General features: G+C 47.7%; 1 protein-coding gene across 1 annotated transcript in view; it reads right to left on the minus strand.

The window, feature by feature from the left end:
• Positions 1-12,332, minus strand: part of SBNO2 (strawberry notch homolog 2) — a gene marked incomplete at its 5' end in the record, with an annotated part of 100,375 nt that overhangs the window by 42,724 nt on the left and 45,319 nt on the right. Inside the window, 6 exons of the mRNA XM_029285792.1 lie at positions 869-986; positions 2,305-2,448; positions 3,824-3,914; positions 5,199-5,332; positions 5,473-5,633; positions 9,476-9,572. Of these exons, the coding sequence (XP_029141625.1) occupies positions 869-986; positions 2,305-2,448; positions 3,824-3,914; positions 5,199-5,332; positions 5,473-5,633; positions 9,476-9,572 (745 nt within the window). The remainder of the gene's footprint in view (positions 1-868; positions 987-2,304; positions 2,449-3,823; positions 3,915-5,198; positions 5,333-5,472; positions 5,634-9,475; positions 9,573-12,332) is intronic.

The following is a 12,332-nucleotide window of genomic DNA, read 5'->3' on the forward strand; positions in this document are numbered from 1 at the left end:
GGTAACTTTAAGATGTGTGGACATCCTTTCTACCTACTCTCATGCTGTCTGATGAATTCTGGGAGTTGGAGTTCACAAAAAGTTGCTGAGATTGAGAAACTCTACTGTACTCTACTCTACTCTACTCCATCCATCCATCTTTCTATCTACACCCTCCTAACTTCAGGTTACCCCTTGGGTCCATTTTCCATTCTCCCACCCTTCTCTGTCTTTTCACCATTTTGGGAACCACAGCCCTCCCACATGGTCCGGAGTAGAGAAATGTGTCTCACTTTCTGGAAAGTCTAAAGACAACATCCTTTGTACCCTGGAAATGGATGTTCAGAGCTAGCCTGGCTACACAAACCTGGGGAAAAAAAGGTGTGTTAAACAGGAAGCTCGCATGGAAGCAAAATGCTGGATGAGGTTGGCCTTCTCCAACTGGGTTCATGCTGCCCTGATAGTTAGGAATGGAACTTCGACATGCAGAAAGTGTCAAAGTAATGATTTAGAAGCTAACCCAGCTTGTATAATGTGAGATAAATGATGCAATGTTAGGAATGACTCAGCAGGAGTCTGTATCCCTTTAAGAGCTTGAGTATAAAAGGGAAGACCTTGCTGGAGTCTTTCTCTCTCATCCATGTCCTGCTGTAATTGCTGTGTATTGGAGTTTGCTGTATCACCACGTGTATGTATCTTGTTTCTAGTGTATATTTGTAGATAGTGTAACATAAACTACCATTTAATACAGACCACTATTTACTGTATTTACTCCTGGGTTACCTCAGCGCAATAAGACTGTGCATGCTCTGACAAATAGTCTACTCCCAAATGCTCCGGCTATGGACACCTCCCTGCTAATGTGCTCGGTGCAACGCACATCGCTCACCTGTGGCACTGGCGTAGACGACCCTTGCCTGAGGCAGATTTTTCTGCAGGTCCAATACTGCTTTGCCCATCTTGGTAGAGGTGGCATTTTTGGCTTTGTGGCATTCGTCGAACACAATCTGAGAGTAGAAGGCTCGTTAAGGAGAGACAATTTAAAAAAGGGGGGGAGGATCCTGGCAAACAGAGGGGTATGTATACGACAAAGGAAAACAAAAGGCCACACTTGCAATACTGCATCCAGTTTTGGTCACCACGATATAAAAAGATGTTGAGACTAGTCTAGAAAGAGTGCAGAGAAGAGCAACAAAGATGTTCAGGGGACTGGAGGCTAAAGCATATAAGGAACGGTTGCTGGAATTGGATATGTCTAGTTTAATGAAGAGACGGACGAGGGGAGACATGATAGCAGTGTTCCAATATCTCAGGGGCTGCCACAAAGAAGAGGGAGTCAAGCTATTTTCCAAAGTGCCTGAAGGCAGGACAGGAAGCAACGGATGGAAATTAACCAAAGAGAGAAGCAGCCTGGAACTAAGGAGAAACTTCCTAACAGTGAGAACAATTAACCAGTGGAACAACCTGCCTCCAGAGGCGGTGAATGCTCCAACACTGGAAGTTTTTAAGAAGAGACTGGACAGCCATTTGTCTGAAATGGTATAGGGTTTCCTCCCTGAGCAGGGGGTTGGACTAGATGACCTCCAAGGTCCCTTCCAACTTTTTATTATTATTATGTTGTTGTTGTTATTAAAAGTTCTGAAGGCACGGGAGGGGGGAGTAAATTACGACCATGGGCAGGGCTGTCTGCAGGTGTGCTCAAAAAAGTCAAGATGGCAGCCACAAGAGTAAAAGTGAAGATCTGCCCAGAATAGCCTTATTTGAGGGCGGGGGGGGGGGGGAGGAAAAATATCCCCAGTTGCAAGGCTGTAAGAAAAGTTAAAGCAGTTGATAAATCCAACAATTATACTCTGTAAGCCACCAAAAGGAGGATCAAAGTACAGGTAGTCCTTGACTTACGACCACAATTCAGCCCAACATTTATGCTGCTAAGCAAGACAGTCATTAAGTGAGTCTTGCCCCATTTCATGATCTTTCTGGCCACAGTTGTTAAGGGAATCGCTGCGGTTGTTAAGTAATACGGTTGTTAAGTGAAACTGACTTCCCCGTTAGCCTTGTCAGAAGTTTTCAAAACGTGATCACACGATCCTGGGACACCCATCATAAATTTGAGTCAGCTGTCACATGTCCGAATTTTGATCACGTGACCATAGGGATGCTGCAACGGTCGTGTGAAAAATGGTCATAAGTCACTTTTTTCAGTGCCGTTGTAACTTCAAACGGTCACTAAACCAACGGTTATAAGTAGAGGACTACCGGCAGTTTGTGTATTAATCAAAGCCACAATGCCCACAGAGACCCGCTGGCTTCTTTCTGTTAGGATACAACACCATCAAAATCGTCCTTGCACCAATCCAGAATCTGGTTCAATCTGGTCCTGTGCTGGCCGCCCGCTTGGCTCTCACCGATCAAGGCGGAATAAGTGGCGAATAAAATCCCCTCCGAGGTAGCCGTGTCGCCGTATTTAATCTACAGCAGGAAAAGATTTTTTAAAAATGCAAAAAAAAAAAGGGGGAGATGAGAGGTTTTCACAAGGCTGACATTTTGGGCACAGAAAAACAGAGGTCCTTCAGGAGGGAATCACAGATGACCACATTTCAGTGTTTCTCAACCGTGGCAAATTTAAGGCCGGTGGACTTCAACTCCCAGAATTCCCCAGCTAGTCAAACGCTGGCATATTTCATGCGGGGCCGTTGGTGATCCAGTCTGGGTGAACTTCTGCCAAAATGAATAGTTGAATTGTCGTTCTTTACAGTCAGGTGCTTGGACTTTCTCACTCCGTGCAGGAAACGGTTTCTCGGCCTTGGCAATTTTAAGATGTGTATAGACTACAACTCCCAGAATTCCTGGCAGGGCAGAGAAATCAAAGGTGGCTCCGGACAATCCAGGCCAACCTTCTTAGAGAACAGCGTTTCTCAACCTTGTGTGAATTTGGGAGGGAGGGAGGGAGGGAGGGAAGGAAGGAAGGAAGGAAGGAAGGAAGGAAGGAAGGAAGGAAGGAAGGAAGGAAGGAAGGAAGGAAGGAAGACAGACTTCTCTTTTCTCTCAATAACTATGTATGCTATCCAATCTATGAGATTCTCAAAGGCTTACAACAGCATGAAATAAAACATCCAAAATAAAGAGAACCCATGATTACCTCAATTGACCCAAATAAATTTATCTATTTACCATAAATGAGTAACAAGAATAAATATAGGCAAATATCTTGTGCCACGTTCTCAGTGGTCCCAGTCAGCTTTTCCCATGGTGTGTGTATGTGTGTGTTTTAGGTAGGTAGGTAGGTAGGGAGAGAGAGAGAGAGAGAGAGAGAGAGACAGAGACAGACACAGAGACAGATTTAGAGATATATAGAGATAGATAGACACAGATAGATAGATAGATAGATAGATAGATAGATAGATAGATAGATAGATAGATAGATAGATAGATAGATAGATAGATAGATAGATATAGTTATAGATAGATAGAGAGATAGATATAGATATATAAAGGTAGATAGAGATAGAGATAAAGATAGATAGACAGATTTAGAGATATATAGAGATATATAGATATATATATAGAGAGATATAGATATAGATATATAGAGATAGATAGACATAGATAGATAGATAGATAGATAGATAGATAGAGAGAGAGAGAGAGAGAGAGAGAGAGAGAGAGATAGACAGACACAGATAGATAGATAGATAGATATAGTTATAGATAGATATAGATAGATATAGATATATAAAGATAGATATAGAGATAGAGATAGATAGACAGATTTAGAGATAGAGATATATATATAGAGAGAGATATAGATATATAGAGATAGAGATAGCAAAAGAAAGCCCCATACCTTGTTTAAAGCATGGACAGGAAGGTTAGGCGCATTGATATCCTTCAGGTCCCTCTCGGCGTCGTATTTCAGATCATTGGAGACGCTGAACCTGAAAAGGGGGGGTGGGGGTGGAGAGGGAGAAATGTATAAAGGAAGCCATTTTACTGGCCCATCAAGTACAACATTTTCATTTACAGGCGGTCCTTGCCTTAAGACCGCAACTGAGCCCAAAACCTCTGTGCAAAGTGAGACATCCATTAAATGAATTTCACCTCATTTTTACGATCTTTCTGGCCACAGTTGTTAAGGGTAAAACTGCAGTTGTTAAATTGATAACACGGCTGTTAAATGAATCTGGCTTCCCCCGTTGGCTTTGCTCGACAGAAGGTCGCAAAAGGGGATCACGTGAGCCCAGGACACTGCGACCGTCATAAACATGGAGCCAGTTGCCAAGCGTCCAAATTTGGATCACGTGACCATGAGGATGCTGCAACGGTCATTAAGTGTGAAAAACAGTCACGAGTCACTTTTTTCAGTGTTGTTGTAACTCTGAACGATTGCTAAATGAACTGTTGTAAGTTGAGGGCTAGCTGTATTTATTTCATTAAACTTAGAGGAGCCCCTTGTGACTCACTCGTCTGTTCCCCCGTGGAAACTCCTTTTTAAAAACATCACTTCAACACTTGGAGGCAGCTGGGAGATTACAGAAGTGGGGAGAAGCAACTGGCAAGAGTTCCTGAGGCCCTTTGCTAGCTCTGGCTGCTCCCAACTCTTATCTCTTCAGTTTCCCAGCACACTCTAATAGGAAATCTCACCAGTCGTACTTAAGGATTTGACATCACAATTTCAGGGGGGTTGCAAGAGTCAGAAAAAGTGGTAGGAATGTGAGCCCGGACCATAGGAGAAATAATAATAATAATAATAATAATAATAATAATAATAATAATAATAATAATAATAATAATAATAATAATATTAAACTTGGAAGGGACCTCGGAGGTCATCAACCCCCTACTCAGGCAGGAAACCTTACACCAGACAATGGCAAACTACTTCTGAAAAACTTTGCCAAGAAAATGCAAAAAGTATCGGACACAACTGAACGTAAGAGAGAGGGAGGGAGGGGGAGAGAGAGAGAGAGAAAGAAAAAGGGAGAAAGAGAAAGGGAGAGACAGAGAGAAAGAAAGAGAAAGAGAGAGGGAGGGAGGGGAGAGAGAGAGAGAGAGAGAGAGAGAGAATTATTATTATTATTATAGAACAGCTACTCAAATTCTAAGTCTTGAACTAAGTCTTGAGGATCCAATAAACTGGGAAAGCAATACGGAGTCCAGAAGAGATTTAAATGCAATTTATGAGAGCTTTAAAACAGAACACGGGGACCTGGGTCACTCACCACAGAGCCTTCTTCCTTCCCTTCAGATAATTTTCATAGATGATCCCTGCAACGGTCCGCCCTTTCCCTACACCCGCACCGTCTCCTATTAGGAAGCCGGCTCTCTGCCCGTTTGGAAGTAAGTTTTCGTGTTCCTAGAAATCCGGGCAGAAAGGAATCAAACGGAGGAATCAAGCGAAGAATGCACTACGGTAGCCACTTTCAGCCCCTCTGAAGCTTACGACCCACCTTACCCCTGTCTCATCAGACCTGCCCAAACCCACTTCGCGTGTACCTGGCAGGCGTAAATTATAGCTTCCAGCTGCAGTGCAGAGAGCGACCCGTTTTCGGCAATCGAGTCGGGGAGAGAGAGGACGTAGGTGATATCTGGAGGAGGGACACTGGAAAGCGTGCTGGTTTCTACCACCCGGTCAGGGTGCTGCTTCCCAATTTTCGCTGCCGGACGAAGCAAAAAAAAGACACGTGTCAGCTGTTTTTGAATGTTACTCAGCTTCTCGGGAGAAATTGAAGTTCTCTGCAAAGGGTCAAAGGCCGTATTAGAGCAAACAAGCCAGCAATCCCATGAAAGCCCTATTTGAGTAGGGGTTTGGGGTCCTTAGCCAGGATTCACTCAGCAGGGAAAGGAGGATGTGTTGACTTGTAAGAATGACGGGATCCGAGTGTAACTAGGAGAAGGGAGTGGGAGGACCTGGGGTCGGAGTTAAAAGAGGAATCAGCCTAGAATCCTTACATAGTCACAAGCGGACGAAGGCCAAATTCCCTTGAATTCCATGCACCATTTTGTAAACTCCAAGCAGGCGTTAACCCTTCGTTGAGAAGGTTCTTGGGCACAAGCCAGTGATGGCAAACCTTTTAGAGACTGAGTGCCCAAACTGCAACCCAAAACCCACTTATTTATCGCCGGGTGCCAGGTGGGCGTGGCCCACTGGGTGGGCGTGGCTGTGGTGGTAATGGCAGACTGGGTGGGTGTGGCCAAGGTGGGCAAGGTCACCTTGATGTTGCTCGTGGGGAGGGATGCCTGTGGGGGCCGGGCAGGGTTGGGGGAGATCCAGGGGGTCTCTGGCAGGTGGGCCAGTGGGCAGGAGGCTCGTCCTGTGGGGTGAGGCAAGGCAAGGCGAGGCGAGGCAGGGCGGGGGTGCCATTGTCGCAGGGCAAGGTGAGGCAGGGGTCGGGGTGGCTGCTTCCTGACACCATTGGCTCCCACACACAGAGGCCAGCGAGCACATGGGGGCCGACAGTGTCCATCAGCAGCCACAGCCTGCTGGCCCCTCGATTGGCATATTCTGGGGCTCCACAGCCCGCCGCCAGCAGTTCAGAGAAGCCACCTCTGAGCTGGACAGCCGGCTGACAGCTGAGGAGGCGATGCAGTGGGTCATGCCCGGGAAAAGGAGAGTGTGCGAGGCCAGGAGGGATGGGACGGGAGGGAGGGAAACCAGCCATGCTGGGATGCATCCGGCCACATGGGACCTCAGCGAATTAGCGGGGGCTGGTTGAAGAGGGACAGTTGCCATTTCTGGGGCTACATCACGCGTGCCCACAGAGAGGGCTCTGAGTGCCACCTCTGGCATGCATGCCATAGGTTCGCCACCATTGGCATAGGCTTTTAGCAATAAATCAGTTTAACTGAATCTATGTGCGGACCTGGTCTATCCTGCCTGACAACACAATACAGGTGGTCCTTGACTGACATCCATTCATTTAGTGACTGTTTGAAGTGACAGTGGCCTTGAAAAAAGCGACCTGACTTTTTCACACTTACGACCGCTGCAGCATCCCCATGATCGTGTGATCCAAATTCAGATGCTTGGTAACTGGCTCATCTTTATGACGGTCGCAGTGTCCCAGGATTATAACTATCCCCTTTTGTGACTGTCCGACCATCAAAGTTAAGGAGGAATCCAGATTCACTTAACAACCATGTCACTAACTTAACAGCTGCAACAATTTCTCTTAACAACTCTGGCAAGACAGGTCGTAAAAGGGGTGGACAAAACTGTCTCGCTTAGCAACTGTCTCGCTTAGCAACGGAAATATTGGGCTCGATTGTGGTTGTTAATCAAGGACTACCTGTAGTGACAGATTTTATCTTCCCGGGCTCCAAGATCACCACAGATGGGGATTGCAGCCAAGAAATTAAAAGACGCTTGCCCCTGGGGAGGAAAGCTATGGCAAATCTAGACAGTATACTAAAAAGCAGAGACATCACCCTGCCAACAAAAGTACATATAGTCAAGGCCATGGTTTTCCCAGTTGCAATGTACGGCTGTGAAAGTTGGACCATAAGAAAGGCTGAGCGCCAAAGAATTGAGGCCTTTGAACTATGGTGCTGGAGACTCCTGCGAGTCCCCTGGACTGCAAGGCCATCAAACCGGTCAGTCCTGGAGGAGATCAACCCCGACGGCTCTTTAGAAGGCCAGATCCTGAAGTTGAAACTCAAGTACTTTGGCCACCTAATGAGAAGGAAGGACTCACTGGAGAAAAGACTCACTGGAGAAAAACCTGATGCTGGGAAAGATTGAGGGCAATAGAAGAAGGGGACGACAGAGAATGAGGTGGCTGGATGGAGTCACTGGAGCAGGAGGTGTGAGCTTAAATGGACTCCAGAAGATGGTAGAGGACAGGAAGGCCTGGAGGAACATTGTCCATGGGGTCGCGATGGGCCAGACATGACTTCGCAGCTAACAACAACAACCTGAATTCCTACTCTAAACTAGTTCTCCCTCCAAAAATGGATCCCTGAAATTCAGCCTCACCATCTCCAGTGAGGTCTACAGAAGGTCTGAAAGCCTTTCTGCCTTCCTTTCACCAACCTTCCCACGCTGTCCATCTTTGCCACATTTCGCAAGCCAGAAACGACTAGTTTCACACAATACAGCAGGTCAAATTCATGCAAGCCACACTTTTGACTTTGCCCAACGTGTGTGAGTCTACTCAAAGGCAATCACATGGGACAGAACGAGATTGGGGGGGGCCTCTTGTTGACTCTAGACCAGGGGTAGGCAACCTTGGCTCTTTTATGACTCGTGGACTTCAACTCCCAGAATTCCTGAGCCAGCATGGCTCAGCATGGAAACCTCTCCCTTTCCCCTCAGCATGGCTGACTCAGGAATTCTGGGAGTTGAAGTCCACGAGTCATAAAAGAGCAAAGGTTGCCTACCCTTGCCCTAGGCCAGTGGTTCTCATCCTGTGGGTCGGGACCCCATTTGGGGTCGATCGACCATTTCATGGGGGTCGCCAAGCAAGGCTGTCCGCCATTTTTTTTTTCCGCCATTTTTTCCCCCTTTTCCGGCGGGTGCCTTACCTCCCTTGGGCTGGGCCAGCTGGTGGTCGGCCTGCTCCGTCTCTGCCGCTTGCCAGCTACGCCTTGGCCGGCGCAGGGGGCGGAACCATGCATGCGTGGTGCTCCCGGGCAGGGAAAGTCCTCGACTTACGACCGGTTGGGTAGTCCTCAACTTACGACCGGTTTAGTTCTCAACTTACGACCGGTTTAGTCCTCGACTTATGACCGGTTGGGGTCGCGGCATTAAAAAGGTTGAGAACCACTGCCCTAGGCCTACTTCTCTGCATCACCAAATCCTACAGATGGAAAGGAATTCCTGCAGCTGTGGAGTCCAGCCTTCTGCTCCGCGCGGAGTCAAAAGTAAAGAATCTTAATCAAGGCATATCTAGCCTCTCCAGAACAGGTTGTGACTGAATCACTGGTTTCATTGTCCCTTGTTATGCTGCTATCGTGTTGAAACCAAGGAAGCATTTATGGTTATCCTGTTTACAGATACACTAAGAGGGAAATGGTGATATGGTTGTAAGGAGTTCTGGGGAATTTCCTACTCATACATACTACCCCACCCTCTATCACCCACGTAGTTTAGGCTTCAAGTATTTGCAGCGTCGGGAAGCTGAACAACACAGCATTACCCCAGCATTCCGTTGGTTGCTGGAACAGCAGGGTTTCCTAACCTTGGCCACTTTAAGAAGCAGGGACTTCAACTCCCAGAATTCCCCAGCCAGCGTGGCTGGCTGGGGAATTCTGGGAGTTGAAGTCCAGATGTCTTAAAGTGGCCAAGGTTGGGAAACCTTGCTGTAGAAAGATTAAATTTCGATTCCTAAAATTGCCACAGCTTTGCTGCTTTGAGGATTCTGGGAAGTGAAGCCTAACAGATCTAGGAGCACCAAGCAGGGGAAGACTGGACTATACCCCCCCCATAAGAAAATGCTTGGGAGCAGATTTGCTAATCCGGAAAGCAGAAACAGCACGTCCGGGAGTTTGACCCACTCACATTTGGAAGGGATATAATCGGCGTACGTCTCTGTGTGACCCAGCTCCTCTGTTTCGTCATCATCACCTTCCTCTTCCTCTTCTACCTGAGTTTGGGACTGAAAGGGAATGAAAAACAAGACACGTCAGACAGCCGAGTCGCAAAATGGCAAGGGAGGCGTGTGGTCCATTAGCGAGACGCTCCCAGAATCAGGGGTGGAGATACAGGAGAGCTAGCATTTGGAGAGAGATTGAGAGGGGGTGGAGTCAAGCGGGGAATTAGTTTAGAGCAGTGATGGCGCACCTTTTAGAGACCGAGTGCCCAAACTGCAACCCAAAACCCGCTTATGTATCGTTGGGTACCGGGTGGGTGTGGCCCATTGGGTGGGCGTGGCTGCGGTGGTAACGGCAGACTGGGTGGGACTAAAAAGTTCAATCAATCAATTCCAACTTTGCGAGATCTTTTTTTTTCCCCGCAAGAAGTTGAAATTGATTGATTGAACCTTTTTTTTTTTTTGCACACGGCAGCGAGGCCTAAAGCGAAAAGGTTTTATAAAAACCCAGCTGAAGGCCTAGGACTGGGGCGACTGCACGCGTGCCCACAGGGAGGGCTCTGTGTGCCGCCTGTGGCACATGTGCCATAAGTTCGCCACCACGGGTTTAGAGTCTCTACACCAGGGGTGTCAAACTCAATTTCATTGAGGGCCGCATCAGCATTGCGGTTGTCCTCGGGGGGGGGCAGGTAGGTGTGGCCAGGGTGGGCACTGCTTACTAGGTGGGCACGGCTGGAGTGGGTGTGCCTACTGGGTGGGCACGGCCAGCTCTACATCGTTCGCGTCAAGGGTGCCTGTGGGGGCCTGGGCAGGAGTGGGACAGATCTGAGGGGCTCTGGCAGAGGGGGGGGTGGGACCAGGACCACTTCCAGGCGATGGTCCATTTCTTCATTCCTCACAAAGGGTGACCCCTCCCCAGCATGCACCCAGGGGGCAGGGCCGACACAGCAGGGGCTGGTTCCTCGCTGTTTCCGGACGGCCTTGTGGAGCTAAGACTGAATGCGTTTCAGCATAGATGGCCACCACAAAATTGTACATTGGCTACCGGCTGGCCTGGGCCAGGGCCAAGGCAGCGGGGGCCATTCCCTCACTGTTTCCAGGATGGCTTCGCGGGCCGCATGAAACCACATTACGGGCCGCATCCTCTCCCCCAGGCCTTGTGTTTGACATGTCTGCTCTACAGAGTCACAAGAGGACAACTTCCTAGTTTTACCCAGGTGCAAACTGTTAAACTAAGAAGATTCCTGTATGCAATAAAGCAATAAATTGAAACCTTGACAGGTGGATCTGATTGTTCATGCCTGACGTTATTTAAATTAGATTCTCTATAAAACATTAATGTTGTCTCGGCAGCTGTTGGTTTTAAAACACATTTATGAGCTTTTAATAAAATATAGGAAGTGGAAAAGAATGCATGTGAGGTAGTTATTACTCGGAACGGTAACCCCAAACACCAGGAGACCTATGGTTGAACTCTTGACTTCTATTAAGGAACTGGAAATATAATTATTCCTCATAGCAAAATCGGGAAGTGAGTGAAATGTGGGCTGGATCAAACCTCAGAATTAAGGAGGAAATATCATGCTTGTTTATTATTATTAATACGATTTTATAATATCCTGGTAAGGCCACACTGCATCCAGTTTTGGTCACCATGATGTAAAAAAGATATTGAGACTCTAGAACAGTGGTGGCGAACCTATGGCACAGGTGCCAGCGGCGGGACTCGGAGCCCTCTCTGTGGGCACGCGTGCCACTGCCCCAGCCTTGCCTCCCCCCGCAACCCCCTCCTCTCCAGCAGCCCCCCTGAAGGAGAGTCGCCCCTGAGCGTGGCCTGCACAGAGCAGCGCAGCCAAGGACATGGCAGCCAGGCAGCGTAGATAAGACTCTGCCCTCACACCCCATCGTGAAGTTGATGCTGCAGGGTGCAGGCAGAGGGTGTGGCCGCCATAGCGCTGCTGGGCTGCCTGGGCGATCTGCGACGGGCCCTGGAGGCGGTGAGTGGTCCTGTGGGCAGGCGGGGCAGGGGGGGCAGAGTGGGGGCAAGGCAGGGAATGGGGGCAGAGCGGGGGGCAGTTTTTGGGCACTCGGTCTCTAAAAGGTTCGCCATCACTGCTCTAGAAAGTGTGCAGAGAAGAGCAACAAAGATGATCAGGGGACAGGAGGCTAAAACATATGAAGAGCGGTTTCTGCAATTGGGTATGTCTAGTTTAATGAAGAGAAGGATGAGGGGTGACAGGATAGCAGTGTTCCAGTATCTCAGGGGCTGCCCCAAAGAAGAGGGAGTCAAGCTATTCTCCAAAGCACCTGAAGGCAGGACAGGAAGCAACTGATGGAAACTAACCAAAGAGAGAAGCAACCTGGAATTAAGGAGACATTTCTTGACAGTTAGAAGAATTAATCAGTGGAACAACCTGCCTCCGGAGGTTGTCGGTGCTCTACCACTGGAGCTTTTAAAGAAGAGATTGGGTAACCATTTGTCTGAAATGGTATAGGGTTTCCTGCCTGAGCAGGGGGTTGGACTAGATGACCTCCAAGGTCCCTTCCAACTATTCTATTCTATTCTATTCTATTCTATTCTATTCCATTCCATTCCATTCCATTCCATTCCAGGCCAGTCCATTATTATTATTATTATTATTATTATTATTATTATTATTATTATTATTATTATTATTATTATCATAATCATCATTATCATATTGTTGGTTCCACAGTCAGCCAGATGTTTTGACTCGATTTGACATTCTTATCCACCCATTGAGTCCTTCCCAAGCATCTGGGATAGGCAGATGTTGTTATTTGATGGTGCTAAAAGTATCATTG

The sequence above is a fragment of the Protobothrops mucrosquamatus genome, unplaced genomic scaffold (genome assembly GCF_001527695.2).
Source record: "Protobothrops mucrosquamatus isolate PMUCROS unplaced genomic scaffold, P.Mucros_1.0 scaffold2269, whole genome shotgun sequence".
NCBI classification, from domain to species: domain Eukaryota; kingdom Metazoa; phylum Chordata; class Lepidosauria; order Squamata; family Viperidae; genus Protobothrops; species Protobothrops mucrosquamatus.